Source organism: Sceloporus occidentalis, unplaced genomic scaffold, assembly GCF_023333645.1.
Source record: "Sceloporus occidentalis isolate IW3139 unplaced genomic scaffold, rSceOcc1.0.p SCAF_7, whole genome shotgun sequence".
In the NCBI taxonomy this organism is placed as follows: Eukaryota; Metazoa; Chordata; class Lepidosauria; order Squamata; family Phrynosomatidae; genus Sceloporus; species Sceloporus occidentalis.
Window position 1 is genome coordinate 89,114,693 of NW_028316987.1, and position 27,730 is coordinate 89,142,422.

At 39.6% G+C, this 27,730-nt stretch overlaps 1 protein-coding gene across 1 annotated transcript in view; it reads left to right on the plus strand.

Moving 5' to 3' along the window:
• The window catches only part of RHEB (Ras homolog, mTORC1 binding), a 45,313-nt gene that overhangs the window by 12,581 nt on the left and 5,002 nt on the right, over positions 1–27,730 (plus strand). Inside the window, exons 2-7 of the mRNA XM_089533623.1 lie at positions 10,552–10,623; positions 13,785–13,852; positions 16,107–16,189; positions 23,746–23,802; positions 23,912–23,959; positions 27,381–27,462. Of these exons, the coding sequence (XP_089389749.1) occupies positions 10,552–10,623; positions 13,785–13,852; positions 16,107–16,189; positions 23,746–23,802; positions 23,912–23,959; positions 27,381–27,462 (410 nt within the window). The remainder of the gene's footprint in view (positions 1–10,551; positions 10,624–13,784; positions 13,853–16,106; positions 16,190–23,745; positions 23,803–23,911; positions 23,960–27,380; positions 27,463–27,730) is intronic.

Genomic DNA, 27,730 nt, shown 5'->3' on the forward strand with positions numbered 1-27,730 from the left:
CCTTCAGTTCCAGAAGATTGAGCGCTAAAATCTGGCCCAGGTTGCTGATTGATTTCCACTATTTTGAAGTGGCAGGGTTCAGAGTTAGCTGACCAGAGAACTCTCCCGGAATTCTCTAAATGTTCTAAAGTATAGATGAGGAGTGTAAAGCCCTCCACATGTTATTGGTGTTCCCATCAGCCCTTAGTCAGTATAGTTAGTGGTAAAGAATGATGGGAGCTGCAGTCTAACATATGGAGGATCACAAATTACCCACTCGTTCTAAATCATGTGTGGAATAACCATATATACTCGTATGTATATGTTGAGAAATTTTAGTCAAAAACATAACTCCAAAATACTGTCTTGACTTATCCACAGTCAGTGTAAGTACTATACCTTAACTTTTATCAAAAAGCAAAGTTTGATTGCATTAAAATTACAGGCTGTAATCATTACTAACACAGCCATCATTTGCCTTGCTTTTACATCCTTTTTGACATATGCATGTTTTCTGAGCCCCACCCATGCCCTGTTGCCTCCCCCGTGCATCACCCAACCACCATTTACAGTAGTTCTCTCCTCATCCATCCAGCCTTTAGGATGAGCACAAACATTTATTCCGGCTTGAATTTTTAAAGTTCTTTAGCATTGTTTTCCTTTGATTCACCCATTACATCAGTGGTCCCCAAACTGTGCTCATTAAGGGATTTTGGACTTCAACTCCCAGAATACCAGACTATTGGCCAACATGGCTGAGGCTTCTGGGAGCTGAAGTCCAAAATCTCTTAAAGGGCACAGTTTGGGGGCCACTGCTTTACATCTTTTGTAACATGCCCCTAAGTTTTACCCATGGGTCATATCAATAATTTTGGTCCTAAAATCTGTCCTCATCTTACACAGGAGGGTGATGTATACAGGTTGAGTCTCTCTTATCTGAAATACTTGGGATCAGAAGTATTTTGGATTTATTCATTTGGATTTTGGAATGCATGTATTTGAATATACTTACATAATAAGATATCTTGGAGATGGGACCCAAGTCTAAAAACACAAAATTTGTTTATTTCTTATATACCTTATAGTCATAGCCTAAATGTAATTTAATACAATATTTTAAATAATTTTGTGCACGATACAAAGTTTTTGTACATTGATCCATCAGAAAGCAAAGGTATCACTATCTCAGCCACTCATTATTATTTTCTTTATTTTTAAATATTTTTTATTTATTTATTGGTTTTTGGAATTGCAGATAAAGAAGACTCAATCTGTACAATATTAAGTATCTTTAGAGCTTTTGACAGTTTTGGTTCACAGATGACGTCTTATCATGAAGATAAACTGCCTTTGGTCTTAGTACAGGCAGACATGTCAAACTCAGGCTGCAGTGTTCTTTTCCTCTTCCCACTCAACATGGAAAGTAGGCAGGAACTATTGTGTTTTTGCACTGTTTGACTGCAGTCTTATAAATATATGCCAGTGCCATTTAGTCCGCTCAGCACTATAGCTGAGCATGTTTGCTTATCTGCCCACACCTGGTTGGTAAAGGACCAAGAGTGAACATTGCATAACAGGCGTCATCTTTAATGCTGCCCCCATACTAATTTGGTTCACAGTTTGTTGAATAAGTAATTCATCTTGGGTTATCATAGATTATAAATGTTGATTCCCCTTTCTAGTCTAGTTCTTTGAAAGGTCCATATTTCTTCAACAAGTCTAATTAGTAGCATATTTTGATCATACGTTCTTGCTGCCCCTGCACCGCCCATATTGCAACTCCACACTGAATTCAGCCCCTGACATAATATATACACTGCCTCTGAGCATGTCCAGAGGAGGGCAGCCAAAATGGTGAAGCGTCTGGAAACCATGCCTTATGAGGAGAGACTTAGGGAGCTTGGTATCATTATTCCACTTCGACTTTACATTGGTATCAGCCTGGAGAAGAGAAGATTAAGGGGTGATATTAGCCCTATTTAAGTATTTGAAGGGGTGTCATATTGAGGATGGAGCAAGCTTTTTTCCCCTATGTTCCAGAGAATAGGACATGGAACAATAGATGGAAGCTACAGGAAAAGAGATTCCACCTAAACGTTATGACAGTAACTGCCTCACTCCCTGAGAGACTGGTGGAGTCTCCTCTTTTGGAGGTCTTTAAACAGAGGCTGGATGGCCATCTGTCGGGGTTGCTTTAATTGTGAGTTCCTGCATGGCAGGGGGGTCAGACTGAATGGCTCTTGTGGTCTCTTCCAACTCTGTGAGTCTGTGATTCCTTGCCTAAGAAAACACTATGAAATTCATGGAGTCGCCATAAATTGCCAGGCATCCTGAAGACACACACTCACACTGGCACACTTTGCATATTCCCTGAGCATACAGTTTCATGTTGATTAATCAGTATGGAAGAGGTAAAGCAGGAGTGTTACAGTGACCTGTTGATTGTCATCCTCATTTTGGTTTAATCTGTCTTTAAGTTTAACTGTTAATAATTAATAATTTGTTTTATTTATATACCGCTATTCCAAAGATCATAGCGGTGAACAGCAAGTAAGCTAATTTGCCCCCAACAGTCTGGGTACTCATTTTAGCTCTCTCCTCGGAAGGATGCAAGCCTGAGTCGACCTTGGACCCTTTTGCCGGTCTTGAACTTGCAACCTTGTGGTTTTGAGTGAATGGCTGCAGTACAGGCATTTAACCACTGCGCCACCAGGGCTCCAAAGGATACATTTAAAATGCAGCATCAGTCTGGTGTACAGTAGAACCTAAAAAGTAGAAACCTTGGGTCACACAGTTTATGATCTTGCTTTAGGATTATATTGCCTACTGCTGGCAAACATACCAGGCAGGTACTAGCCGTTTCATGTGGAGAGAGTCACTGTGCACAGGGAAAAATGTACATCTGAATATTAAAAATGTCAACAACTTTGCCAGATACATAAAATAATGACAAGCTGCTTATGTTCTACTGAGTGATGACATTAGCGCTTCATTTTTGTAGTATCCTGACATTTGAAATTATCTGTGTTACAGAACAAAACATATGGTATTTAGAAGCTATAGTTTTCACAGATCCAGATTTGCAAGTAGGCATAACACCTGGTCACAAAAAGCCATGTTTTCACTGCTTAATATTACATTTCAGAATAGTTCTCAGAAGTAAGTGTGTCAAGCTGTTTCTTAGCGAGAACTATAAAAATATATAGAGCATGAGGTTTATTTGAGGTTATTGCCAGCTATTCATATAAGAATGAGAACAGGTTGTAGTTGAAACAACATAAAAAAAACCATACTCAGAAACAAAATTTCATTATAAAAAGATATTCTCTTAACATTTAAAACATTATGATTTCAAAGAGAAGAGTGCCCATATATCTTAAGAATTTAAACCATCCTATCTAGTTTCTTTGGGTTATTTGCTGATTTTTCTTTCAGATGTAGAAAGGTGTAGTGGTTCACTAGGAAAGGCCCTTTATGTAATAGGTACCATCCTTAATATCTTCAAACAGGATTAAGAGACTCCTCTAAGAAAGTCTAGAGCAGGCCTGCACAACATACTGCCTGGGGGCCACATGCAGCCCGCTGAAGAATTTTGAGTGACCCACGAGAATGTGGAGTGACTTCAAGGCTCCTCCTCTGCTTGGATTCTTTCTGAGGAGAGGGCCATGTGGAGGAGGCCTATCTGCAGCCCAAAGAAGTATAGCCTATTTTAATTTCAGCCCTTACCTACTGCCAAGTTTTGCAGGTCTTGTCTAGAGCATGTATGCATAGATTATGTTTTACCAACAGGTCTTGCCCAACAGGCCCACCCTAATTCCTCAGTAATGAAAAATTTCTTGTGTCTGATCAACAGCTGGTTGTAGATAAAAGATTTCACTCTCACTGTCCCATGCTGCAGTGAGATTGTTGAAAAAGCTCTGGTGGTGCTAGTGAATGATTTTTAAAGGCCTAATAATAATAATAAGTTTAATTTATATCCCGCCTCTCCGAAAGGGATCGAGGCAGGTTACAACATAAGATAAAATACATAAATACATACATAAATCAGTATATAAATCCCCTTATCCCCAATCTTTAAACTAACCCACGTAATTACAAAAAGCAAAACAACATTATAAAACAGTTAAAATCACGTTAAGATAATCACAACTGGGGCAAGGAATCTTGGGACAGACGTTGGACAATCCATATCTATGGAGCTGGATCGATCAATCTATTTGTCTATTATTAATGGGCTGCAAAACAATAAAGCACCAGGGGAGGACTTTTTATCGGCAGAATTATTTAAACAATTTAGTGAATGGTGGGTTCCTATTCTGACAGGTCTCTTCACACATATAAATAACACCTGCCAGGTTCCAATTGGTTGGAAATTGGCAATAGTGGTCCCCATTTATAAAAAGGGGAACAATAAAGACCCCTGTAATTATAGGCCTATCAGCTTAATAGACATCGTAGCCAAAATCTATTCTAGGCTCCTTTTGAATAAACTTGAAAGTTGGGTTAATGAAAAGGGTATCTTAACCGAAGAACAAGCGGGCTTTAGACAAAATCGATCCACCATAGATAATTGTTTTATTTTAAATCACATGATTGCCAAATATATCAGCAAAGGAAAACATCTATATGCTGCTTTTATTGATCTGTCAGCAGCCTTTGACACAGTAAATAGAGAAATTCTCTGGAGTAAACTGATCGACCTTAAAATAGAACGGAGACTGCTGTTACTAATTAAAGCCCTGTACACTGGTATCTGTCTGAGAGTGAGATTTGGGTTAAATGGAGCCTTATCAAATAGAATTGACACATATAGAGGGGTACGACAAGGGTGTTTACTAGCCTCCTTGCTATTTAATTTGTATATAAACGATCTACCAGGACAATTGAAGGACTCAGCACTCGATATGCCTTGTGTTTTACACACTTCCTGTAACATCTTGCTCTATGCTGATGATATGATATTGTTATCATATTCATAAGTTGGTATACGAAGGCTGTTAAGAAAACTTAGCTGTTATTGCCAGAATAACTCTCTGACCATTAATAAATCTAAGTCAAACATAATGGTTTTTGGTAAAAGACAGCAGAGACACAGATGGCAACTAGAGGGTGAACCAATTGAACAAGTAAAGTCCTTTTCTTACCTTGGTGTAACATTCAATGAGAATGGATCCTGGTCATCCCATCACCACAAAAGCTCACTTAGAGCAAAGGCACGTATGAATCTCATTCCTAAACTAAAAGTCAACAAGTACCCAGGCTCCTTAGCCCCAATAATTAATGTATACAAAGCTAAGGTTACACCTATGCTTTTATATGCAGCAGAAGTATGGGGTCTAAATTCCACCGCAGTAGTAGAACTAGCCCAGTCTCAACATCTGAGAAGTATTCTGGGAATAGATAAAAGGACCTCAGCAGCTGCTGTAAGAGCGGAATTAGAAATTTACTCTATCCACTCTCAAGCTAAAATCAGAGTGTTCAATTACTGGTGCAAAATTAATGAAATGGAGCCAAACAGACTCCCTAGATTATGCTTATTAGAACAGTTGCACTCTCAACTGCAATTTTCATGGTCTATGCAACTGTTAAACTTTATAAAGAGCTGTGGCCTCCCTGTAGCTTGTACTATGAACGATCAAGCAAGAAAGGGTGCAAGACAGAGAATTTTGGACATTCTGGCTCAAGAAGACATAGCCACACTCAGTAGGGTAGGCAACTTAAAATGGTTGAGCCAATACAAACGGTCCTTTCAAATGCCATCTTATCTAAAAATACAGATCCTCTCAGAGAGGCATTCACCCGAGCAAGATTCGACCAACTTGATACCATGGTAAGACATGGAAGATTCCAGGGTATCCCTTATAATGAACGAACTTGTATTTGTGGGGATCATGAAATTGAGGATCTAGCACACATTTTGTTTAGATGTAATCTATACCAAGTGGAAAGGGATCAATACCTTCATCCCTATATTAAACGAACAATATTCTGGGATACCCACATCAGAATATCATACTTTATGAGTGGACAAGATTAAAAAATCTCTATTGCCACAGCTCAGTTCCTTCATAAAGCATCACTGTTGAGATCTAGATATGTGGGGATGATTGGTGTTAATTGTAAGGGTGATGAACAGATTTGACATACGATGACGGATGTTTTATGTTATTTCTGCCTCCCATTTCAATTTCAATTTTAATTCTATTTTACTTTCTATGGTAACTATCTTACATATTACTGTTCAATTGTGTAACCATTTTATTTTTACCTGTTTATTAGTATAACTTTTAGCATATATTGTATACTTTTTAGATATGTATAAGCTGTATACAAGTGGTGCATGTTCTGGTTCTGGTGCATGCTCAGGTTATTCGTATGTATGTATATTGTATTGGGGTTTATTGCACCTAGTGCACTATATTTACATTTTATATATAGGTGTGTGGCACTGGTTTATTACTATGTTACTAGTATTTTGAAACGGCCCTCGGGCTATTCAATAAACTGTACTACTACAATCAGGAAAAGGCCTGCCGGAAGAGATCCATCTTGACAGCTTTTTTGAAACCATCAAGATTAGAATCATAGAATCATAGAATCATAGAATCATAGAGTTGGAAGAGACCACTAGGGCCATCCAGTCCAACCCCCTGCCATGCAGGAAATCCAATTCAAAGCATCCCTGACAGATGGCCATCCAGCCTCTGTTTAAAGACCTCCAAGGAAGGAGACTCTATCACCTTCCGAGGAAGTGCATTCCACTGTCGAACAGCCCTTACTGTCAGGAAGTTCCTCCTAATGTTCAGGTGGAATCTCTTTTCCTGTAGCTTGCATCCATTGTTCCGGGTCCTGTTCTCTGGAGCAGCAGAGAACAAGCTTGCTCCCTCTTCAATATGACATCCTTTCAAATATTTAAACAGGGCTATCATATCACCTCTTAACCTTCTTTTCTCCAGGCTAAACATCCCCAGCTCCTTAAGTCGTTCCTCATAGGGCATGGTTTCCAGACCCTTCACCATTTTTGTCGCCCTCCTTTGGACACGCTCCAGTTTCTCAATGTCCTTTCTGAATTGTGGTGCCCAGAACTGGACACAATATTCTAGGTGGGGCCTGACCAGAGCAGAATACAGTGGCACTATTACTTCTCTTGATCTAGACACTATCAAGTGTCTAGATTAGTGATATGTCGGATCTCTTCCGGCAGGCTGTTCCATAATTTAGGAGCAGCAGATGAAAAGGTCCTCTGGGTAACTGCAGCCAGCCTAATATTGGTGTAGGAGGCATTTTTAGGAGTGGGAGGGCATACATATGTGTCTGAATGCAGCCTGGGTGATCATTATCAGTGGGGCAAGTGCTAGACATGGCGTGGTCCTACCATCTGCTGTAGTGCACCAGCCTTACATGCTTGCCCACAGTCAGTTTGGCCCTTGGGCACAAAACAGTCTTTCTCTTTTCAGGAGAGACACTGCCAGTGTTTTATAGCTAGTTGGATCAATGGCCTGAATGGATATAAAGCAGATTCCTTTGTTCTGATTGGGCCCTTGCCCTTTGTTGAAGTCAGTTTAATGAGAGCAGCATACTGCTATCCACAGGAGGTCTGATTTGGAACATCCTTTGCCTTAGGAGCAAATTATATATGTATGTCTATCTGTACAGTTTAAGAGAAGAGGTCAATGCAATCTTGCCTTAGTTTATACAGCATTTTAATGATTTGTAAGCCGTAGTATAGCTTCAGCTAAAAGAGCACATTCATTTTAAACCATGCTATTGGCAATAAAGGTGCTGTTCAGAAATGTAGTTATAAGCTTTACAGAAAGGTTGTCTGTTTTATGACATAGTAGGCCAGGGGTAGGCAACCTTTTTGAGCCGGGGGCCGGGTTGCTGTCCTTCAAGCAACTGGGGGGCCAAAGCCAAAAAATAAATTAAACAATATTTTTTTAAAATAAATAAATAAATAAACCGGGACAAATGTGGGACAAAATTTTCAAATGGAGGACACTTTTTTAAAAAAAAAAATGGAGGACACGCAAAAAAAATTGCTGATTTTTAAAAAAATGTTAATATAAATGCATGTTTCGGAGGCTTCTATAGACAATTGCCCCCCTTGCCTACCGCTTGCTCCCCCTTGCCTGCCTCCTCCTGATAGGCCAAAGGCCCCATGCCCTCACGCGAGAAGCCAAAGGCTCCAGCGGCAATCGGCGGCAGGACCGGGCTGGGGCCGGTCCCAAGGCCTTGCCGGGCCGCATCCGGCCCGCGGGCCGCAGGTTGCCTACCCCTGTAGTAGGCCCTTCATATCCACAGATTCAATCATCCACAGATTCAATCATCCACAGATTGAATTGGGGAAAAAATCCAAAAAGCAAACCTTGATTTTGCCATTTTATGTACAAGACACCATTTTGCAATGCCATTGTATATAATGGGACTTGAGCATCTATGGAGAGTGGGCCTGGAACCAAACCCCAGCAGATAACAAGGGCCCACTGTACATTGAGTTAACTTCAGAAACCAGAACTAAAAGTGAAAAAAAACATTGAAGCAACTCATCTCTTATCCTCTCGGTGGCTAATCAGCTTCCAGCATATTTCTGTGCCTAAGTCAGCTTTCACTATGGAAAAAGACCCTTCTTCTTTTACCCATACCTCCTGGACTACTGCTTTTGGAAGAGAGAGGAGCTGATTTTTAAATGCTTTCTGATTCAGGTGCCCCTTCCCTCCTTTTGAGTACCTTTCCCCCTAAAAAGACTGACCAGTGGTATTGAAACTCATCTTTTATCACTGGGCTATCTTCAATCTCCATGGAGGATAGGAGAAGCCATTTATCTTGTACGAGTTGAGATTTTGTAGAAACCACATTGCTGTCTCCTGAGAAAACCTAATGAGGAGAGAAGAAAAGCATTTCTCTATTCATCTTCATTCTCTATGGAAGAAGGAAGAGATTGTTTCTTTTTCTTCCTATTAAATTTTTACTGGGTGCAGCTGTACAATTCTCTGTGTTTCCTTCAGAAGTTCTCTTGTAAAAGATGTACAACATCCCTGCATGGTGGGTCTTCTACAGCATTACCTTTTATATTTTGCCCTTTCACTTTAGTTGTCTTCTGGCTTGCAGGATAAAGGGAGCCTCAAACTGCAATAGGTTGCCAGCTTAAGAAAACAGCCACTGCCAACCGAGTCCCTGGATATCACAGAGGAAACTTCTTCTGTTTTTCCTTATCCCACTTGGAACTTAAATTGAGCATTCTGGCATGTGAGAGATGATTCCTTGGATGATCAAGATACCAGCAGAAGTCTGGATTCCACTTAAGAAATCTCTACCAAAATTAAAGGAGCAATGTTCAGAAAGAAATCGAGCACTACCGTAAAGAAAATAATGTCAACATAGCATATACAGACAGTTTTAAAATGTGGATCCAAGGCTTACATTTGAGTACTGCAAGTCCTCATGAACGTTGGATGGAATGCCAAGGCAAAAGAAAATCTTCTCCCTCTCTTTTCTGTGGGTGGTAGGGGTGGCGTTTTGGGGAGATTGACAACAGAAGAAAAATTGTTTGATCTGGAGTTGGCAAATGGTGTGCACGTTGAAATCTCAGGAAGGCCTGTGGAAGCTAAGGGTTGTGTGTATGTGTCTTCAAGTCATGTGTGGCGTTAGGGTGACCCCATTAATTTCCAATTTTTTTTTAAGCAAGGAATACTCAGAGGTGGTTTTGCCTTCCCCTGACATATAGTCTTCAGCACCTGGTATTGATTGGTAGTCTCCCATCCGAATACTAACTAGGAGTGACCCTGCTTAACTTCCAACATATGATGGAATCTGGTGCCTTTAGGGTAGTGGCCAGTAAAAACCTACCATGCCAGAAAAGTAAGAAGCACTGGTGGGAACTGGAATCTGTCATACAGCAGATTTCCCCGTAGAAAGAAAAAGATGGCCACAGTGTCTGGAAGTTTGCATGGATTTTGTGGAGTTTGTGTTTCAGTCCCTGGGTTGACATGTTTGACAAATGTAAATAAACTTTTGAACTTGGGTTTGTAACTTAAGATGTATTTTTTTCTTTTTTGCATAAAATCCAGGACATGTATTTTATTTACATATTCTTTTGTGGCATAATTTTAATGCATCTTTATCATTAGTTTGGCTTGTTAAACGTATAAGTCCCTTAAATGTTAGGAAAAAAGCCATCCATTTCCTACTACCTGCACTCCAGTAAGTCAGCCTTGCATTGCAATGATCCAAGAGGGTGAGTGAGTAATACAAGGAGTGATATTTGGATATGCCCTGTGGTGCTGGAAGATGGTAGAAGATGAGCAAGAGATGTATTCGACTTCTGTACACATCAGTTCTTAGCTTGTCAAAAGTGTTTCATGTTTGAAAATACTGTCCACCCCCTCACCACAGACCTTCTAACATTGTTAACGTTATCCATATTGTGATAGGAAGCTTTCAGACTGTTCAGGGATTGCTTTAGTTTTTAAATGCAAAATTTTCATTGGGCACCTTTTCCACGTCTCATGAAAAAAAGTATTAACACAAACATTATTAATTGTTAAGATTTGCTTTATTGTTCTTTTTTCATAGGGAAATCATCGTTGACTATTCAATTTGTGGAAGGCCAATTTGTTGATTCATATGATCCTACTATAGAGAACAGTAAGTAACTGAAATATTTCCATGTATGTGCCTAGTCAACCTGCCTCAGTTCCTGTTTTAAAATGACATTGTTCTGCCAAAAACAGATGGGAGCAGTGTATCTTTAACTTGATCCCTACTTTTTGGGGAGGCTCTTCTGGTGTGCAATTGCTTATTCAAGAAAGAGAGCACTACCCAAAGTTCATTTGCTATAAAGTTAAGAGCCTTATTCTGTTGCTGCTGTTACACCACTCTCCTTTTACCCATGCTTAGTTAATACTGAATCTGTTCAGTCTTCCATAAAGTGGCTAGGACTGTAAACTAAAGAGTTTCTGGAAATAAAGGTAAGAGCAAAGTTGGAATTCTTTTGACTATGTTCATTGTATGCACAAGCAGGATATAGTTGACTTTGTAGCATTTTAAATAATATTTTTCTTACTGCTTTTCAGAAAACATTAAAGATGTGGCTATAAAACCAGTGTTGTTGCAGTTGATGCTTAACTACAGGGAAGGAAATCATGCAGCCTTCCAGATGCGTTGGGAGTGCAACATCCAGTGTTTCCAATCCTTGGCTATACTAACTATGTCTACAGGGACATACAGTTCAAAATATTTGAAGGGCACATAATTCCCACCCCTGCTTAACTAAATGTCCTCAGATACATTGGATTACAGTTCTATCAGTCCCAGCTAGCAGGGCAACAACATTCATGCTAGCTTCTTATTGTAGGAATTGTACTCAGTCACAGCTGGGCAATACGTTTGAGTAAGGCTGGTCCTCAAGCTATTTTAAAAGCATTCTTAATCAAAGATGTCACTGAAATGACATCACCTGCAAGCATAAAAATAGTACTGTGACCTATTATTCCTACATATTAGTTTTTAGCATCACATAACTAAACTATCTTTGAAAAAATGCATTTGTAAGAGACTGAAAACTTTTCATCCTGAATCAGATAGTGGGATTGGCCTAGTTTGTTTATTACAATAAACCAGGGCTTTGATCACTGTAAGTAGGAGTAGCTCTCTCTACACACACCCATTGGCACATATGCATACATGAATAATACAAACTAGATAAACACAAGTTTGTCTTTCTTAGATTCTTGAGACTTCTTTGTTGTTGTATCTTTCAGCATATTAAAATACACTTATTTGTCAAAATTTAAATTCAGTTTTAATCCTCTAAAATTAATATTTCAGTCTGAATGCCACTCATGTCGATGGGACCGAGAGAAACCTTTCCCCTTTAGATCTTACAGCACAAGCAAAATCATATGGAAAGATACAGTTTTCCAAATAGTCTGGACCCAAGCTGTGTAGGTCTTTAAAGGTCATAGCCAGCACTTCGAATTTTGCTCAGAAATGGATCAGCAGCTAGTGGATTCGTTTTAGCAAGAGGGTTATATGTTCCCTATGAGCTGCCCCATTCAACAACCAAAAGGAAAAGGTTACTTTTGAATCAAATGCCAAGTTGTATCATTAACTGTCATGATTAACCTGATATTTATACTGCAAGGAGCTTGGACTTTTGTAGCGATCTAATGCAACAAAGCTAACTTGAGTTTGAAGCTAGTACAATGACTAACTTTCAGAAGCTATACTTGTGCACAAAATTCAGTTTGGCACGTTACATTTTGAAATCTTAACTATCAGTTTTAAAAACATTTGAAAGTGATTCAGGTTTGAGATATACTGATAGGTTTCATATCCAACTTGGGAAATTGCCTTATATTTTGTGAGATTGCTTATGTATCTGATCCCAATATGATTAGCTCTATTCAGAGTCATGGACAGAGAGCCCAGCTTTGACTGCAGATTCTGAGACTGAACCGAAGATGTTCTGCTTGCAAATTGTGGGCCTTTCTCTCTGAATTAAGGCATCATTACATTGACTAACACTTCAATGCTAAGAGTATATATTTTCCTTGTACCTCACAACATTCCTAGAGGTCCTTAATTTGCATCTTATCTACTTTAATGATAAAGGGTCTGTGGGCATATTCATTGTTCTCTGTTGGCTGGCATTTGCACAGTACAGTGTGTTACCATAAGCTGAATCAGACTGAGTAGAAGTAGATTATTGCAACATATTTTTGTTAAAATAATGTAGTTTATATTTTTTAAAAACCAACATCAGTTTCATCAAAGTGGTTCAAATTGCACTTCTTGTCTGCTACCACAATTCTTGAGATGGCACAGAGGAACAATCTTCTATGATTGGGTTATTCACTGTATGCCAACTGGACTGGCAGGAGCTCATGTTAGAAGCTGCTGTAGGATGTTGATGTACCAGCCAAGCCCTGGCACTGAGTTGAGGCAATCAGCCTAGGTTTGCAGCAGAGTTCATTGGCAGAAAGAGTTGCAGGACAGAAAATCAGCAGTTACTCAACAGAATTAACTTTATACAAGAGGCTTCAAACTGATTAAAGAAATGTAGTCATGTGTTTATTCTATTTAATAAATGTACATTTGAAAAGCTTTTAAATTAATTAACTAATTATTGAACATTCCAGTTCTATTTATTATTCTTTAGCTGGAAGAGACTGAAATGTTTTGTAGCCTGGATCTTCACTGTAAGGCAGAGATGATCTGCTGTCCTCAAAACGTAACTTTTGAATCCTAACAATATTTCCTATGCTAGCGTACAACCAAAAACCTTAACTGGTACCTTTTTTTTTTTGCCTATCTTATCTACAAAACCAAAAAATTTAAAAAAAATATTGGGACTTTGGTTGTGTTGACTCTACCAAATAGAGTCACCCTATTAGATGCTGAATTTAAGTATATGCTTATATAAATCCCACTGATACAGTAGGTCTGATTTAATTAGAGCTAGCAGTTGGATTTATGCCTTAATACCCAGGCTTTAACGGTATACCTGTTCTAGGTATAGATACTAATTCTACCTTCCCTGACTTTTGGCCATGCTGATTGGTTGATGGAAGCTGTAGTCCAAAATTTCTGGAGGCTGCCACATGGGGGGAAGTTTGTACTAATAAACATAGTGAAATCAAACATCTGATTCAGAAATCTATTTTGAAAGGATTTGAATAAATAGCCATGGCTGTAAACATAGTGAAAAACAGCTTGTTCTTACAATGGTATTAAGCAAATTAAATGCACTCAGTTGACATGACCTGTATGAGAAACACTAAAATGCCCTTCTCTTGTTTGTCTAGCATTCACAAAGCTGATTACAGTAAATGGACAAGAATATCATCTTCAAGTAGTTGACACAGCTGGGCAGGTACGTGATACTTGCTGCCTTGCTAGCCTTTCTGATGCTAATACCTTGTAACTGGTATGATTGTACAGAAGACCTGAAAGATAAAGTAGCCTTTAAGAATTTTCAAGTAGAAGTAGTTCTATAATCCAGAGTCTGGAGGTCCACACCACTTAGTTTTCAGCTTCACCAGAAGGCCTCAGGACATTCCTGCCATTTTGGGCAACCAAAAAGGCATTGTGTCATTCATAGTTACCCTTGGGGTGTTGCTTATTTTGCAGTTTTGGTGTGCCCCCCCCCCCCCAAAAAAAAAGCATTTTTATTTTTGTAATTTTTTTTCAGGGATTTGAAGGGTTTAGGAGGTTATGGGGCTTCACTGGATCTCCCAAGGGTCTTATGCTTGGGCTGCAAGTTTCCCACCCCTGCTTTACTGTCTGGTTGTAGTTTGCATGGAATTTGGAGAGAAATGAGTAATTAGTATATTGTTTTATGTTGTTTACTGCCCTGAGTGCTGTGTCAGCACCACAAGGGCAGAATATAATTTTCTGCATAATATTAAAAACAACATGAAACACAAAAATAATCATAAAAAACAGTAACAACAAAAACAAAATATACTCAAATTAGACAGATTCACCTGCTTAAAAAGTATCAGAGAAATTGATGTTGTTGTGTACTTTTAGGTGTTTCTGACTTATGGTGGCCCTAAGGTGACACTTTCACAAGGTTTTTTTCAGGCCTATGACTTGCCCAAGGTGGCACCCAGTGGGTTTCCATGGTCGAGTGGAGAATAGAATCATGGTCCCCAGAGTTGTTGTAAACCGCTTAGATACTGTTAGTTCAGCATGGAGTGGTATATAAATGAAGCTGTTTGTTGTTTGTTGTTGTCCAGCAGTCAGACCACTATGGCAGACTTTCTCCCTGTGACAAATGCCTATCTGTGATTTATCTCAGATGTATCTCAGATAAATATATGATCCCTCAGATGAATATTAATTTGATAAAATAAATGCCCACCTGAGCAAGAGATACCTTTTGTCATAATAACAACAACAACAATAATAATATAGTTTATTTATACCTCCCGCCTCTCCCACGGATCAAGGTGGGATTACAACCTTAAAAGACACTTAGTAAAATACTAACACTGAATTTACCAAGAATTCCTATTATCCAGTGGAGCAACACAAGCAGGGAGACCAAATGAGTCCCTTGGGATGAATATATCCACAGTTTACATATGGCAAGAGGAGGAGATCTTTCATTTGTCAACTGAGCCTTCACCATAATCCTGATAGAGAAAGGCTTCTGTCCAGTCTTAGGGCATGCATAAGCTGCTGTAGTGGAGGTATCCTAAACCTGATCTATTGCCAGTAGAGGGTGGGAAGTGAGATTATCTGTTTTGGGGTTGCACAGCTCTTCAAAACCAGACATGGTAACAAATTTGCCTCCAGTTTCATATTTAATTTTTTTTTGAAGGGTTAAACAGTATATTGGGAAAAATGCTTTTTTTAAAAAGAAAATTATTATTTCCTGAAACCTTCCCCCAAATTTTTAAAATTGAAATAGTGGGGGGCAGGGACGGGGTGGGGAGGAGATTTGTTTGAATATGAGGGTTGAAGAAACAGGCAGTGCCTGTGTGGGGTCTATGTGCCATTTGTGACCTGTCTATGGTGTAGGGCTTCTATTGTGCCTGGATTATACACCCCCAGAAATTGTTGGTAATAGGTTGTTCTGTAGCCGAAAAATCTTCAGTAATCTTCATCACACCATTTAGCATGTACTAAGTTTCTTCAATCGATTATCTGATTTATTGTTTTTAGAAACAGATGTACAATATTGATCAGTTTACATGCTGAGATAGTCTATTTTGTTGCACAGTGTAACACTGGTAGGTAATTTTCAATAGCACTGTGTAGAAATTAAGATTAACAGTTCTCATATTTCAATTAGTTCTTCGCTAATTGTAAACTGAAGAGTGAATGAGCATGTCATGCCAATATAATGTCAACTTTCCTGGTTGATGTCTTGTATTTTCAGCTGGGCCGTTTGCTGCTGCTTTAGACTTTTATATAGGAATTGTAATCCTTCAGCTATGCAAGGAATTCACTAGAACAGAAGACAGAGCCATGAAAGGATGTTGGTACATGTACATTCATGCATGGCATTTTAACAATGCAAGGATTAGTCCTGCTTAATCTTAGCCCAATTCTACAAGTTTATTGATAAGCGTGTTTGGGCACAAAACATTAAAATGCACCTTTTAATCTCCCAACAGGATGAATATTCAATATTTCCTCAGACTTACTCCATAGACATTAATGGCTACATTCTTGTTTACTCAGTCACATCAATAAAAAGGTAGGCCTTCTTATTTTTACTCTTCAGACTTTGTCTGTTTTTTCCCCCCTGATGATGTTGGATTGCTGTTGCCTCCAGCTCCAATGGTCTGATTCCAGTGTTTAGGCATAATGGAAATTGTAGTTCTGATGGTGCATAGGCTTCACATTCTTTTCCAAAGCAGTATAATTTTTTTTTAATTCACACACAAATAGGCCTCTGTATTTTGTTGGCTAAAGTTTGGCTATACTTAAGAACTATTTTGAGTTATTCATTTGTATGAGACTTTGTGTTTATATTGCTTTTGTGACATTTAGGGAGTCATAAAGCATTAAATAAATCTAGGTATATTATAAGAGTGCAGCATTCATATATAAGAGTACAGCATTCCCCATGAATCAGAAAACTGGGAAGCCTTGGCCAGAAAAGGGGCTGAATAGTATTTAGTCCCTTCCTTTAGGCCCTTTGCCTCCACCCAGATAACATGGGGCTTAGTTCCACCACTGCTTTTCTACAAATAATGTAAAGCTACAAATGTAAGTTTTGTGATCAAGTACATAATCTATTTAATAGGCCAGGCTTAATTCTATATAGTAATAATTGCTTAAAAGTCTATATTTCTGTAGAGGTAGAATATAATGTGCTGTGCCCTGAGTAGAGGCTGTTATTGCAATTGCTTCAGTGACTTAATATTTTTTCAGTCGCAGTCAGTGGTGCCAGGCAGGATTGCTGTGCCATGTTGTGCATGGATGCAGACCAGTCAAATGCTTGACAGTTAGAGCATCTGACATTGCCTTAGTTAATTTAAGCCTATTCTGTACTACTAATGCACAAATGTTGGGTGTTTTGTAGATATATGTTGTCTTTATTTTTAAGTAAAGTGCATTTATTTGATTGGACAAATATAAGACCAACATGATGTAGAATGTTTAAAAAGGAATTTGCAGGTCTTATTATTTTCTGCACTTAAATCTCTGAGTAAAGATGAGAAGTGAATGCTGGGAGTTTGCTTCAGACCTAAATTGTCCACTAATAGCCCTTCTTGCCTCCTGAAAGAGAAAGCTTGGCACCATCTCAATGCAATTAGTGTTTGAGAAACTAAAGCATATTATGTAGGTAGGAGATTGATAATGAGATCGAGAGACTTTCACCTTTAGCCCAATCACATATGAGGTTACCCTGTGACATTACTGACCTACAACTGCCCAGAGACCTTTGTAAAGTGAGAGGGCAGCTTTGATCCATTTGCAGAATGCTGTTAGGTCTTGGACAGATCTCCTTACAAGAGGGCAGTGTCAGTGAATACATTGCGCAGGCCAGCAGAGGGCAACAGTTTTTATGGCCTGCATAATGCTGGCAAGTAATATTGAGGCATTCTTGTGAGCTGGAAATTTCCTTCGTTTGAGCTCCACTTTATGTGATGGTACACAATTATCACTTTCTCATATGTGTGTCTTGGCTGCAGGGTGGCAAGAAACATCTTTTCTTTTTCTTTTTTGTCAAAAAGAATTTAAAAATAGGCTGCTTGTATAGCAAGCTGGCTAAGCGTGTTTGCAGTCTTTATAAAAATATTGATGTCATAATTTTAGAAGTTTCCAAATTAATATGCTGAAGACTTTGAAGTTCTGTTTAAAACTTTAGAAGTCGTGAGTGTAGATGACTGTTTCCCACCAAATCCAGCTTTTTTTTGTAGACCACATACTGTGAATCTCAAGAGCTGTGTTTGTGGCTTACACAGATGAGCATGGTTAGAATCTCTTGCAAAACAATAATACTTGTGACATTCACTTTTAAGCTCGGCTGTGTCCTGTACTGTCCCCACCTGACACTGGGTCATAACCTGCCCATGAGATGGGACATGTTTGGCTCCAGAACCACTTTTACCAATGGTTGCCACTGCTGTCTGGTTTATGCTTGCCATTCTACTCAATTGCCATCCTGATTACTTGCTGCATCCCAGTCTTTGTTCAAAAACATTGTGAAAAGACATGTATGTAGCATTTCTGTTTTGCATAGGATATAGGTTGCTGGCACTAAAATAGGGATGGGGAGTGTTTGGATCTCCATGTTATTTGGCTTCAGCTTTCATCATCTCTCAACATTGGCTACGCTGGCAAGGGCTTATGTGAGTTTTAGTTCAACAGTATCTGGAGGCTCACAAGTTCCCACCTCTACTGTGTTGTTTGTTTAGTTGTTGGTGTTTTGGGTTTGTTTGTTTTTTAATTCCTCGCATTCTCTTACTTTAGTTGCCTCAGCTTTCCCTGCTAGGTAAAACCTAGTGAGTAAAATGCTTTTTTAAAGATCTCTGGCCTTAACTAGTTTGCACTTATTCTGCTTCAAGAATCTAGGAGTCTCCTGTCCTCTCACTTGAAACCACAAAATTGATATTTCAGAAGATAGATTTCATTCCCGAAATTTATGTATTTTTGCTGATACTGAGAAACTCTGCTAACTTTCAGTTCCAGCTGTATGGCCCTGTGGTGCATTGGATGTTATTTCAGAGGGTTCTCCTCTCTCTAATCTTCAGGAGTGGCAGTGGCATAAGGCATGTAGTGAGGAGAGACCTAGAAGGTTGTGGTGTGATTGTGTAAGCCTTCTGGATCCCTATTTCCAGAGTAGCTGTGTTCCCACATCAAGAACAAACACTGATGTGAGCTGAGATGTACATCTATCTTTTCTCCCATGTGGGATCCAAAGTGACTTACATTGTATGTTAAAACAACGTAGATAACATAGTCTGTAATGGAAAAAATTAAAAAGTATCAAGTGCACTTAAAAATATTGATTACAACAGTTAAAAACACATTAAAACCTCTTACACATTTAGGAACAAGCACACCTATTGCAGTTATAAGATGATAAATAAGAAAGTTATAAGTTATAAATAAGAAAGTCCTTGACTGCTGGTGAAAAGAGAGCGTAGAGGGGCCTCTCTTGGGAAAAAAGTTCCATAGTCTGGGAGAAACCACCAACCAAACATATTTCTGATGATGGTGGGATCAAGAGAACACCCTCCTCTGAAGAGCTCAATATAGGGTCTTCCAGATAGCCTGGACCTAAGTTACATAGGGTTTCATAGGTCATAACCAGCACTTTGACTTCTGCCCCAAAATGGACTAATAGCCATTGAAGCTATTTTCAGCTGTCCATCTGCAGCATTTTGGGCCCACGGAAGTTTCAGAACAGTTTCCAATATGTAGAGTGTGTTACTGTTATACAAAGGGGATATAATTGTATTGTTTTAAATGTGTTGTTAGCTACCTTTGAGTCCCATTATCAGGAGAAAGGTAGGATATGAATGTTTTAAATAAATAATCATACCCGGAAGCTACAGCTGGTACAGAATATGGCGGCCAGGCTGGTCACTGGTACTTCCAGGACCAGCCATATTACACCTGTGCTTAAAGATCTGCACTGGCTGCCTATTCGCTTCCGGGCACAGTACAAGGTGTTGGTGATTACCTATAAAGCCCTACATGGCTTGGGCCCAGGATACCTGAAGGACCGCCTCTCCCCATACATTCCGCCCCGCACCCTCAGAACTTCTGGGCAGCAATTACTTAGGGTTCCAGGGGCCAAACTCTCCTCTACAACGAGGAGTACGTATTCCATCTTTGCCCCGACCCTTTGGAACGCGCTGCCCACAGAGCTCCACTCGGCCACCTCCCTGGCTCAGTTTAGAAGGGACTTAAAAACCCTTCTATTTCGAACTGCATTCCCCGAGTGAAGTCCTAGATGGCCTCCCTCTCTATGTTGACGGCAAGATGGATGGCTGACCGGGGTTTTTAAATTGTTTTTAATTTGTACAATGTATGTATTGTTTTTATTATGTTGTTCACCGCCCTGATCGATGGAAGGGCGGTATATAAATAAAAGTTTTATTTTATTTTATTTTATTTTATTTTATAATCAAGGCAGTTGTTATCATGGCCAGATCTGACATTTCAAGGAGCAGGTATAGCTGGCCCACTAGTATTAATTTGCCAACTCACTCCTTGCCACTGCTGAAACGAGGGCTTCCAGGCTCAGGAAGAGTATGCCTGAGCCATGAATTGGAGTTTTCAGGGGGATTCACAGGTTGTGACTCAGTAACAGCCTACCCAAACATGGCATACTCCAGGTTTTCTGGGAGTCATGGGAATAGTAGTCTTATCACATCAAGAAGGTGCCAGGTTTGGGAAGACTGTTCTGCATTAATTTTGCTTCTGCTTTTGCAAACCTCACTTAGCACAGAAAAGGAAATGCATTTTCCCCCGCATTGCACTTTGTCCTGTCTGACACCTGTTTTGAATTTCTCCTCACATCCCTTTTGGAAATACAGTAATCTCATCTCAGTTTTCTTGCTATGTTTAAAGATACTTCGTGCTGTGAACAAGTCAAGTCTTGCTTAGGGCACAGGCAGTGAGAAGCGCTGCAAATCCCAATTACCTTTTGGTGCAAAGGATAGAGAAGGACATTGTAGAGGTGTGTATCTATCTACATTGAGGTGGAGGCAAATGAAAGAGCAGCAAACTGGTGATTTCTGAAACAGACTACTACAGTCCAGGTAGTCTGAGAGGGGCTGGGATCGTGGAAGGTTGCATGACAGTTAATTAGATTGCTCCAACTTTCCAGCCACTGGTTGATAATTTCGGAAGATGATTGGGGTGAGGTGGGGGTTTTAAGCATCAGTGTCATCAAATGCTGAGATTGTAGTCCATACATAGGAGAGAAGATGATGTGAGGTTGGCACATTAATGCAAAGGGAAGGAACAGAGTGTGTTTAGATTCTGGTTTGTGTGTACACCTTCCTTTTTGTTAATTGTTTTTAGATCACTTCTTGTTGTGTTGGAATTCTGGTGTTTTAGTTATAGATTGTTTTCCATTTCTATGAACTATCAAACCATCACAGTGACATGTTTCTAGTTTTCTCTTTTTATGTTTGCTCTTCTGAAATGAAGCCCTGACCCAGTTGACTGGCAATAATCTGGCTTTTAATCTTTCATGCTCAAAGTCACACGTCTGCATAAACTCTAGTAGGGTTGTGCAACTTGCTGTCATTTTGATGGGTCTTATGCAAGGGAATTTCCCACAGAATTGTGTCGCTAGTCTACATGGAAAAGCCCCCTTGCCCTGACTGTGCAATTTAAATGTTTAGCCATCATGTGATTTACAGATCAACAATACAACATTTTATATCTGAAGGAAATCACACACCAAATTCTGTAAATATCTTTCTAGTCATTAAAAAAACAGAATGTAGACTTCAGTTTTTCATTTTCAGTTTTATAAATGTGATGATGTACAATTGGCATTGGGTTTTTATCACAGGTAAGAATATTACTGATAAAACAGCATTTTGTTAAAAAAAAAATTAAACCTAAGTACATTACACTAAAAAGGTTTTTTTTAACCCTGTGCTAATTATATTTATGTCAAGATGGGGTTATTTATTTTCTAATTTGACTATTTAAATTTATATTAGATTATTGCACTAAAAACTTAACGTGAATACAGATGAAAATATCATCTCTGATTTCATTCCTTGCACTGTCCCTGACACTGTATTTTGCTTATGGGAGAAGGAAAATAAAGGTTACAGAAATATACTGTACCATAGAAAGAATGCAGGGAAATAAAGACGGCGTTTATATACAAAGTATAAACCAGAACCACCTTGCCCTCACGCACATCAATATTACCCAGACCATCCCATCAATGCTCCCCTCACCAATTCATTGTTTCCCCTGCATTGTTTCAAATCCCTACCATAGTATATAATTTTTGTACAAAGTGAATGATTTTGGATTCTGATTCTCCTCCAGCTATTCATATGCTTCTTTAATGCCAGAGATGCTTGCAACAATAGTAGCAATACTTGGAATAATTTGCTAAAATAAGCAAAGATTTAGATAGTCACATGCAGATATGATTGTTGCACTGGATCTAGAATTTTTAATCTCCATTTGGATGGCGTGGGGTTGACTGTATTTTGAATAATTAATAATGCACTGAAATACCCTTTAAACCCATCTGCCAACCCCTCAGAATTGCCACAACTTCATTTAATGGAAGCAATTTTATTCTTTAAAGAAAATGAATACATTTTTAAAAGCCTCTAAATTGGGTATATCTATCTGACTGTAACAAATATTTATATAGTAGTCTCTTCTTCAGGCTGGAAATAATCTAATTGAAGTTTTGTAAAATTAATTATCTACTATTACATACAAATGATCCCTGTTATTTATTTGTCCTGTTTTTAGCCATCCCACTGTTGAATCCCACCTGTCCCTGCGTCCCTCACTTGCACTCTGTCTTTTATCCCTTTCAAGTTATTCTTTACTTCCGCTGTTTTTGTCCTTTCTCCCACCGGTCTCTCCATTACTCTTAGATTTTCATTCTCTCACTTCTCCATATGACTTTTTGTCCAACCATTTTGATTTGTCTTTTATTTTTCTTCCATGTACACTTTCTACTCTGCCATGTTTCTCTAGTCTCATGTGATTCCATCTCTTTTGTTTTTCCACCTGTTTCTTCCTCGATCCCTGTTTTTCTGATCTCTCATGAGCCTTTCTCCCCTGTGCCTCCTAATTTTCTCACAGGCAGGCTTTTTCCCCCTTCATGTGCCTGTGCACCATGAGGCAGAACTCCATGGGCTTCCTTCCTCTTCTTGCTCCGCCATCCCTTCCTGTTGTTCCTTGATGGCTGTCAGTACAGTAAGACCTCCTTATCTGTGGGACCATTATTCAGTTTCACTTACTAGCGCTGAACTGTGACCAAAAAAATTGTTTGTATGTACAGCGCTCTGCAAATCTACAGCACTATATAAATTTAGAATAATAATAACAATATTAAACAGAAATGGAAATAATAAATGGAATAATGAGAGATAATAAGTGGAAATGGAAAAACTTGTACAGTGTTAAATAGAAAATGGAAAATTAAAGAAATTGTGTGCTGTCTTGTTTTTCTACGTTATCTTGCGTTTTCTTGCTGTATGCTGTACACTACCCACCTTTTAGTTACTTAGTAGCCATCTCTGATCATGGTACAGTACAGTAATTGTGTAAATTCATGTGCTTGAGACACTAGCATTAGGCTACTATTGATCTTCTGATGTCTCAGTGCCTATGTTGTTCATCTCACTTAAAAATACAGTGTTGGCTACTATCTACAGTTTCAGATGTATATGGAATGTCCTGGAATGTATCCCCCACAACTAAGGGGGTCTTACTGTACAACCCCTGTATGCCTTGGAGGTGAAAACTCAAGTAAGGATGCCAGCAGACGCAGCGAGGACCAAATGAAAGTACCCCTGTCCCCCAAATATTATTCCCCAGACAATGTCCTGGAAATTACACTTTCGTTGAGAGAAAGGTTTCTGGCTCCTTTTGTTTCTCAAAAAAAATATAAATTAGCACAATTACTATTAATACATTTCTCTGTTTTTTATGCCAAACAAACTTCCCTAAGTGTTAAGTAAAGTTATAGTTGCATCTGGCATTGATCTATACAGAATTACTTGTGGGCTGGGTAGAAACGTCAGGGGGTACAGCATTGGAGAGTGTGTATGATGTCATCCTTTTATTTTGCAGTTTTGAAGTGATTAAAGTTATCCATGGCAAGTTATTGGATATGGTGGGAAAAGTCCAGTAAGTAGTAACACTCTCATTCCATTCCATATTTCATTATGGTATCATATTACTCCTCATACAGCAACTTCTTCTCTGAGACTGATGTGTGTGTTTTTTTCTTTCACAGGATCCCCATTATGTTGGTTGGAAATAAAAAAGACCTCCATATGGAACGGTATGGAATATTCCGCTTGAAAATATTAAAATGTACTGAAGTACTTAGAGTAGAATAGTCCACAGATAGGCAGTGGATGCTCATGTTATGAAAAGTTCCTGTAAATGACTGCCTTTTCTTGTGATGCATTACCTCAGATACTGAAGGAACTTCCTGCTCCCGGTTCTTTGTTTTGCCTGTGCTTGTAAATTCACCTAAGTTTGGAACATTGGCCAATCGCTGACCTACTTAGTTGCAGACAAGTATGACAGAGAGCCAGTAATGTGCTATATTTAGATTCCAGGGATCCTAGGGCAGTCTGACTGGGTTATCCCAGTTCATCCTTGCAGCAACCCAGTAAGGTAAATTAGGTTGCTGGATTCACCTAGTGAACTTCATGGGATAAACAAAGATATTATGTATTAAGTGCTAACTAAAGCTCTTTGCATACTGGTTCTTTTGGAGTCAGCATGCCATGCACATGTGCCCATCCACTTTTAGTTTTGTATTAGAAGAGAAGGGTGCCTATCCCTGTAATCTCATAGTTGTAACTGTAGACATTTAAAATATTCGCAAGTGCTGGGTTGTGTCATGGACATTAAAAATATTTGCAAGTGCCAGGATTAAAGCCAAAAACTGTTACATATGTTTTATATTTAACCCCTACAATAGACGTTAGTTTAATAATACAGTCAGCCCTCCATGTCTATAGCTTTGACTTTTGCATATTTGATTATTCACGTATTTGATTAATATGTTATCTCTAGGGATTTCTAGGTCCTCCAGTGTGACTCTGGCCAACTTTCACCAGAGGTTGCTTTGGAGGACCTAGAGATTCCTAGAAACAACCCTTTTCTGGATATCTGTAGGTCCTTCAGTAATTATTTGTGGTTTTTCCACTTTTCAGGGGGGTCCTCCATCCTTTATCCCAGTGAATATGGAGGGCCTGCTGCACTTAACTAAGTTGATTTAAATTAGAAGTCTTCCTTGCAGTGCTAATAAGTAAATACTTAACTGTTTAACAATATTCATACACTGGCAAAGCTTTACTACCATTAGCTGCTGTTTCTCTTGGCTTACTCTATCTTCTGGGACTTTTCCTTGTTCTTGTCCTTTAATGCACTTTTTCTGCACTTTGTCTGGAGAACAAGCCCCCAAACCTGTCGGCCTCTGGTGACCTTAGGCACATGGATATCCCCCTCCCCTGAACTTTGAGACTTTCCCCATGCTCACAGGAAATGCTGGAAGAAGAGCATTGGCAGACAGATGTGTAGTCTGTGTTGCTCTTTAGGTACACTGTTTCTTGTGTTGCAGGAGCACTTCAGAGTCTTCATTGCAACTATAAAGACACTCTAAATTTCAACCAGCTTCATGTCTGTTTAAATAGCCATTTAAGGCCACCTGTTATCTGGATATTTCTGTGCCTCCTCTGGTGGCTCTTCATGCTGTCAGGGACACAGAATACTTCTTGGGAAACAATCCTGTGCTCAGTGACAGAGCATTCCTATATCAGAGCCTCTGGGCCTGGGCAGGCTCTTGCAAAAAGGGCAGGAGGGAAGCACTCTTCATGCCTCCCTTCCCATTGCAATTACAGGAAGAGAAATAAATAATGCAATTGTCTGGACCAGCATAATTTTTATCATTATCAGCTGCAGGGGATCAAAGCATTGATAAATTTTAGCACAAAATGAAACATGGAATAGTGGTAACAGAGAAGAATTATGTGGTTACCCTTTCTACAGTAATGACCCTTACAATAAGCTATTCAAATCTTTGCTCCTTTCTGGATAGTCAGGCATGTGATGCTGTCCATTCTGTGAATGGACATAGCCTTTACATGGTTGCTATTTCAAGTTACTGTGCCCAAAATAATGCACAGCAGAGTGTTTGTTAGGCTTCTGTAATGCATAACTAGAGACAATGCCAAAGTACTTTGTGCGAAACAGATGTGGCCATCACTAGGGTTTAAATGTCACTGTGCACTCTGAATGAGCTTTGCCTTTTTCTACTTCCCTTCCAAAAATCCATTTACCTCATATTTGTGTCAGAACTAGTTAGTGGTTGATTATTTCTTTAGTGAATACAAAGTTGTCTCTGTGAAATGGTGGTAATTTCAACACTCTTAACAACACATGTATCCATAGTCTTTCCACCTAAACCCACCCTTCACTATTCCTTTTCTGTTTCTGTCGACGACACTTCTATTCAACCGGTTCATCAAGCCCGCAGTCTTGGCTTCATTTTTGACTCTTCTCTGTCATTTATTCCCCAGATCCAGGCCACCGCCAAGGCCTGTAGATTCTTTCTCCACAACATTGCCAAGATCCGTCCATTCCTCTCAGCCTCTACTGCCAAGACTCTAGTCCATGCCCTAGTGGTTTCACAACTAGATTATTGTAACCTCCTTCTGACAGGGCTTCCTCTTTCACACCTCCATCCTTTAATCTCTGTCCAGTATTCAGCTGCCCGTATTGTCACATCTGCTCGCCACTTTGACCATGTTTCACCTCTTTTATCCTCCCTTCATTGGCTCCCCTTCCCCTTCCGCATCCAGTACAAGCTTTTATTGACTTTCAAAGCCCTCCATGGATTGGCCCCTCCTTACTTATCTGACCTTCTTTCTCCTTACATTCCTACTCGCAGCCTCCACTCTTGTAGTCAAGGTCTCCTGTCACAGTGAAGGACTACCACTGCCCCCTCCCGAATTCGTCCCTTCTCACTTGCTGCCCCTTACTCCTGGAACCTTCTTCCCCCACATGCACACCTCATCACTTCTCTACCCAGTTTCAAAACTGAGTTAAAGACTACAGTGGGCCCTCGCCTTACGCGGGGATCCGTTCCGGATCCCTCCGCGTAAGGCAAATTCCGCCTATGCTCAAGCCCCATTGTAAACAATGGGGCTCATGCACGGCGGTACGCGGGGCGCAACGGGCGCATGCGCCCATTCAATTGAATGGGATGCGCCGCCCCGCGGATTGAGCGCATATGCTCAAGCTGCGTAAAGCGCGCCCGCGTATGGCACGGGCGCGCTGTATATTGTTTAGAGAAGCATTCCCAGAGGCTAGCCCCTCTCTGACCCAGGAAACCTCCTTTTAACCATTAATTAAGAAGTCAAGCACTTCCTCCAGTCCATCTGCCTTGGTCCAGGCCTCGGAGGTGGAGAACTGCTGGACCTGATCCCATTCCCCACCACCACTCCCTTCTCCTTTTGTGTCGTGTCTTCTTAGATTGTAAGCCTGAGGGCAGGGAACTGTCTAACTAAAAGATTGTATGTACAGTGCTGTGTAAATTTACAGCGCTTTATAAATAAAGGTTAATAATAATAATGCTACATACTATGCTGTCTGGTTGATTTCGAGAAGTTACATCCCTGCAGCTTTGAAACAAGTAAACGTTCTCATTTTAAAGTTTGCTTACTCGCTCCTCCCTTTCCCCCAACCAGGGTGATCAGCTATGAAGAAGGGAAAGCTTTAGCAGAATCCTGGAATGCAGCTTTCTTGGAATCATCTGCTAAAGAAAACCAGGTAACACATTTTATTGAAAGTGCAAAAGGAATTGCTGTTGAAGTAAGTGTTTGTACGGCAGCCTTCTGCAAACTGTCTCCTTCCCAGATGTGTTCAGATGATGGAGTTTGTAACCCAACATATCTAGAGGGCATCTGGATGGGGAAGGGTGTTCAGGGAAAGGAGCTTCCCACAACCTACTAATGACTCATTTGTGGTAAGGTCATTGCTTGGTTGTTTGCATCCCGTTGACTGATCTTAAGATTACTGTGATGTTTCACAAAATGAT